At 39.4% G+C, this 5,382-nt stretch overlaps 1 protein-coding gene across 5 annotated transcripts; it reads right to left on the bottom strand.

Moving 5' to 3' along the window:
- Positions 1-275: 275 nt before the first annotated feature.
- LOC105137882 (zinc finger CCCH domain-containing protein 53-like) lies at positions 276-4,962 on the bottom strand. 5 transcript variants are annotated; one of them, XM_011043804.1, is made up of 10 exons: positions 4,309-4,962; positions 2,808-4,103; positions 2,553-2,711; positions 2,277-2,462; positions 2,096-2,190; positions 1,758-2,006; positions 1,525-1,678; positions 1,126-1,347; positions 954-1,043; positions 276-820 (listed from the first exon to the last, which is right to left on the bottom strand). In XM_011043804.1, exons 2-9 carry the CDS (start codon positions 3,794-3,796, stop codon positions 971-973), a joined length of 2,127 nt encoding a protein of 708 aa, XP_011042106.1. In that variant the 5' UTR covers positions 3,797-4,103; positions 4,309-4,962; the 3' UTR covers positions 276-820; positions 954-970. The 5 variants fall into 5 exon arrangements, with proteins under 5 accessions (XP_011042106.1, XP_011042105.1, XP_011042109.1 ...); XM_011043803.1 differs by having other exon boundaries at positions 4,453-4,962; XM_011043807.1 differs by having other exon boundaries at positions 2,283-2,462; positions 4,453-4,962.
- Positions 4,963-5,382: the final 420 nt, after the last annotated feature.

Here is a 5,382-nt window from a genome sequence, read left to right as displayed (position 1 = left end):
CTTGTGTACTTGTTTTTTTCGACTAGATTGATATCTGAATTAGTGGCAGGTTTTCCTTTTTAATATTTTCATATATTTCATTATTTTCCAATTGAGTTTTTTTCTAAATAAAAATCAGATTAACATTTTGTCCAACTAGCTCTCAAAATATATAACACATTTTAATTGAATATAACATTTCAAGTGGAATTAATTGTTGAAGGAACGAAACTGGAGAGAGTTGGAAAAGTCGACGACTTGAAGCTTCTTGTGGTGATGGAAATTGTAGAACTGTAGTTCCAGAAGGGGAACAGTGTCAGCCCTATTTTCATTCACATAGTCATAGATATAGATAAGTAGTATACAGATTCTCTGATCTCTGGGGTTCAGCTTTCTGCTGTACAAAGATTTTTGATTATACCCTAAAAACATCACAAGCTAACAACACTAAATATAGGCTTTCTTTGTTTCTTCTAGGGAAGACAGGAGTGGTGAAAAGGGGGGAAGGGAAAGAAATTGTAGTTCCATATAAAGTTACAACTTACAACTACACATTGTGTGACTCTTCTTTTTCTTTGCTTTGTTTACCTGTGGTCCAACTTCCTTCAACTACTGAAATGAGTGACGAAAATAGTGCGCAACAAAGATAGGAAAGGCTGACCCACTTCCTATACTGCCTTTCACGTATGCAATTTGTATGGTAGTAAGTAGTATAGTATCGACGATGATGACGGATGATGACGGTAGCAAGAGGTCTAGGAGCACTGCTAGTGGGGGCGATGGCTCAATCTCTACATAATCTTTGATGTGAGTTTTTGTTTGGTTACACTTCTCAATCTTCCTGTTAATTTATACAACAGAAAAAGCCAAGGCAAAACCAACCAAATCCCATTAAGAATACACATCACAGTTTGTATGTATATAAAGCAAGGAAGAGAAAATATTTCAAGGAATCCAAAGTTCCAATAGTTTACCTATAAGCATAGCAAAGCTAAATTCCAACGGGACAGGTAGGTCCATCTGTGCTGGCATACATCCCAAGTGCTCCATGCCCAGATGAAAACCTAAAGTAAGATCCAAATAATGTCACAAACTCGTCACCTTGTCTTTTAAGATTTTTTTAGAGGGTAAATTTGAATAATTTACCTAGGGATTTGGCAATTGAAAGATTTGAAGGATGCCATTTCCAGTGAAGAATTAGGAGAGATTAGACTTGAGGGGACCAAATTATTGTTAGCAGAAGTTGAAGTTGGGATGCTAGCATCCTTCTCGTGGGCCTCAGTAAGTCCACTGATGAAGGCAGAGTAATAGTCCCCGGTGCCTTTCGTTGGAGATGCAAAGGGACTGTCAGGGAGGTTGTGCTCCAAACTGACATAAAAAATAAGATTCAGAAATACAAAATCTACCTAAATTGGAATGTCTCCAGAAATTTAGACCAATGGACCAAAACAGGAATTAGATACAAATCTGATGCACAGGTATGGTGGTTACCATTTTAGGCCAGTTTATTGTCTACAGCTAAATGCCAAAAGGTTGGTTTTATACCTTTCTTGTAAATCACTGTCTTCACCATGGGAGCTCTCTTTTCCACTGCCGTTCTCTTCACTGCTAGCATATTCTTTACCAGAAGTAGCTTTTGATATCTGTTTTTCAGGCGGGGCAGTCACTGACGTTGCTGGCATTGAGCTAGAACAATTCTCTGAAACAAAACAATCCAAAGTCAGGTTGTAAAGCTCAATTTTCACCTGTATAGAGTAGAGTGACAGAGACAGCCATACCCTGTGGAACTTCGGTGCTGCTGTGGAGTGGAGGGAAGGCAAGAGAGTGATTGAAAATATTGGGAGAGTGAGTAGGAGATGGGACAGGGCTGCCATTGGAAAGAGCCCTGTGATGATGTTTCTTGACATCAAGAAGCTGCAAGCTCATCAATCTTCTACTTTGAAGCTCAAGGGCTTGCTGCAAATCAGCTTGCTCCTCTAGCTTCCTCCTCCACAGCATGTCTTGAGTATTGTAAAACATTCTTGCACCTAGATTTAAAGAAAGATAAATTGATTTAAGTAACAATATCTGAAGTACAAATCAGAAGTGTTGGTTGGTTTGGTTGTTGAATGATTACCAAGCTGGAGATCAAAGGGATCTCTTGAATCAAGACCAGTAGGAGTACCGCAAGGTGAGAACTCACCCCTCTCAACTTGTTGCTGCTGTTGCTTCCTGCAAGCAACAGACTCGCATAAGCAAAACGAGCTTGAAAAGAGCTTATAGAAATCTGAAGTTAAGTAGAAAGTGTGAGAGAATGCCTGTACTTGTCTGGGACTTTGCCTTTCTCTTTGTATGGCTTAACAAGCACCCTTGCATCACAAACAAAATGAGGATTCCCTTTGGCCAAGATTATCTTCACCGTCTCTGGATAAACAAAGGTAACAAATCCAAACATCCTCTTCTGCTGATAAGGAATCCTCACATCTTGCACTGGCCCATAAATACTTTAAACAACAAAACCAAAATAGTTAAGTAAAGAACTTCTCTGACTTCACCAACTTCACCTTGCACAAAAACAAGTAGAAAAAATTAACCTGAAATAATTTGACACGTCTTCCTCTCTAAAAGAGCTATCAGCTGGGAAAGTCAAGTAGATCTGCCTTGAAGCAGGATTAACCAAATCATTCCTGTCAAGCCTAGATCTTCCAAATCTGTGCATGTCCTCCCCCATCATCAAAGCAGTAGCAGCAGCTCTGCAAGGAAAAAAAAGAAGAAAAGGAGCTCACCAAACAACTTACACAAAACAAAAAACAATGAACATAATTTTTTAAAAGAAAATACTCTAGTACCTCTGGCTATCATTTTGCTGCTGTTGAAGAAGAAAGTTCATGCTTTTAGGAGAGTAAGGAAAAGAAGCAGCAGAGCCACTCATGAGCTGAGAAGCAGCAGCTAACCTTTGCTGGTGAGCAGACTTGGATCTAAGCAACTCATGGCACTGGTCCATCATATCAATCTTGTTGTTGCTATTGGGTGAACCGACAACACCTGCACCATCTAGTTCTCCAAGCCCACCATGAACAAACCTACAATTACTTCCATTCTTACAGTACCCTCTAGCAAAGTAAAGACATGGTCTCCATCCAAACCCTGAATTTGGATCCTCAGACCCCAAAACATCACTGACAGAGCAGCTCCTTCTGTGCACAGACCCACCCCAGTAAGAAGGAAACATCATAGAATCACTAGCACCAGTTGGACTTGATAGAGCATCAAGCTGAGGGTAAGAAAGATCTGAACTTTTTGGACCGAGATTTTGTGAATTATCATTTAAGAACGAAAGCTGGTCTTGGAGCTGAAACTCATCCATCAAATCAGACTCTCCTCCACCTCTTACTCCGTTAGCATAGAAAGGCACTGAAGCAGGATTGAGTGAGCTATCATTAGGACTAATCATCAAGTCATCTGGGTTTGGAAGGTCACTCCAAGAAGAAGAATTATTTGATGAAGGGTTTGGGATAGCAAGTGAAGATGGGATATTAAACCCAAGTCTTGAAGTTGAAGAACTATTTTGTCTAGAGATGGCTATTGGGTTGCTTGAGTAAAGAGGAGAAGGAGAGGAAGGACTTGTAGAAAGGTTTGTCGGAGAGCTTAGTCCTAGTTCTTTCCTGGCTTTAAGGATCACTGAGTGAACAAGTGCTTCTGGTCCAAAAGCTAACCTAATCATTTCCTTTTCACCATGGTCTTGAATCAAAAGAAGACCCATGATCTTTGAAGCATTTTCTGGGTCTAGATTTTGGATTCTTGAGAAAACTATTCTCGTTGCTTCATAAGCATCCATGGTAGTGGTAGTAGTTGTGAATAGAGAGTTTGGTACTATGTTTCACACCAAACCCCACCTCTCTTACAACACCTTGTTGTAGAAGTAGTTCCTTTGTCTATCTATTGCTAATAGAGACTTGTCTTCTCTCTTTTCCTTGATTTGTGAGAGAGTAAGTTTCGTGTTTTTGTTTTGTGTGCTCACTTTTACAAGTAAAACTTCTTTCTCAACCACAAACCCTACCTACCAACTAGAAAGAAAGAGTGTCAGTAGCAGCTAGCAGAGTGGTGGTGGTGGTAGCAGCAGAGCAATTTTCTTTCCCCCATTCCTGCAAAACCCAAGAAAAGTAAGGTAAAGAGAAAGAAGACACAAAAAAGAAAGCTTTCAAAAGGAGAGTATTCTCGTGTGGCTGATGGCAGTGGCAGTTGCCTTTGTTAAAAGCAAAAGAAAGAAGAAAAGGAAGTAAAGAAAATAATTAGTAGTTGAATTTCTCTATAAAGCAAAACCAAGAATGCTCAGCAAGCACCTATTACCATTAGCAAGAAGATGTCATGACTCTTATTCTTTCTTTTCCAAATTAAATATCGATAGACTCAGCTATAGTCAAGACAGTACAGCTTGGCCATGAAAGAAAAGGAAGGATCTTTTTTCTATATTTTCACTCTTTTCTTTCTTACCTGTCCCTAATAATTTAACACTATGCCTGTGATCTTCTCTCCCTAATGGGTTCCCTTCTTTCTTTCCTTTTCCCTCTCAAACTCGCTACAAAAGCCAAACCACCGCCTTGTCACTAGGATGGTTGGCAGGAGCTAGAGGCAGCAGAAACCATCAATTGTTCCAGTGGACGCAGCTACAGCTGGTGTTATGGGTTCTGGCTAAATAGTAAACAGTCAAACCTCTCTTTTTTTCAATGTAGAACACTCTCTTACAATTACAATTACCTCTCTAGCAATTTCTCTGTCTAGACACTGTCTCTCTGTCTCTTTCTTTCCTTATCTCTCTCCTTCGAAGTTTATAAACACAAGGACCGGTATGGGTGGCAGTGATTGAGAGAGTGGTGGGGGGAGAAGGAGGGGAAGTGAGGGTGAGTTCGTGTGGGAAGTCGGGTATTTTGGGTGTTTTTAGTGGATCCAGATCTGTGCTTCAAATAATGCACGTTCTTGCCCTAAACCCCTGACACAACGCAAAACTCTTTTTCTTTTTAAAGAAGATTTTTTAGGGTTTTTTTTTTGGTTTCCTGATTGCCCACTTGAAGATATGGATTGTGTATCATACGCGCTGATGGGTATCTTTTGTGGGACCTTCTTGAGATGATCACCATGAGTGGTGTGATTGGAAAGTGACCACTGTTGTTTTTGCCTTTATTGTCTTTTTGATTGATTCATAATATGTTTTTGGGTGTGTGTTCTTGGAGAGGAGATGGTAGAGTCAATGCATCTCCTCAATCAATTGCTACTGTTTGTGAAGTCATCATTCCTACTTACCCTTCTTGTTTTTTTTTTTTTTTTGTTTTTTTCCCTTGAAATGATAATAGTTTTTAGAGTTATTAAATGAATGATAAGGTATAGTAATTTTAGTAATTTTATTTTTTAATGTGTTTTATTTAA

This window comes from Populus euphratica, unplaced genomic scaffold (genome assembly GCF_000495115.2).
Source record: "Populus euphratica unplaced genomic scaffold, PopEup_1.0 scaffold70.1, whole genome shotgun sequence".
Lineage (NCBI taxonomy): Eukaryota > Viridiplantae > Streptophyta > Magnoliopsida > Malpighiales > Salicaceae > Populus > Populus euphratica.
The sequence above is the reverse complement of the archived record's forward strand: the minus strand, read 5'-3'. Positions and strand labels throughout refer to the sequence as shown.

What these genes read in the sequence shown, in the direction of transcription:
- LOC105137882 (XM_011043804.1), bottom strand. Translation starts at nt 3,796, where the DNA reads ATGGATGCTTATGAAGCAACGAGAATAGTTTTCTCAAGAATCCAAAAT. An exon ending in CAGCAAAATGATAGCCAGAG is followed by an intron (nt 2,712 to 2,807) that starts GTACTAGAGTAT and finishes TTTTCCTTGCAG; the next exon opens with AGCTGCTGCTACTGCTTTGA. An exon ending in GACAGTGATTTACAAGAAAG is followed by an intron (nt 1,348 to 1,524) that starts GTATAAAACCAA and finishes TTTTTATGTCAG; the next exon opens with TTTGGAGCACAACCTCCCTG.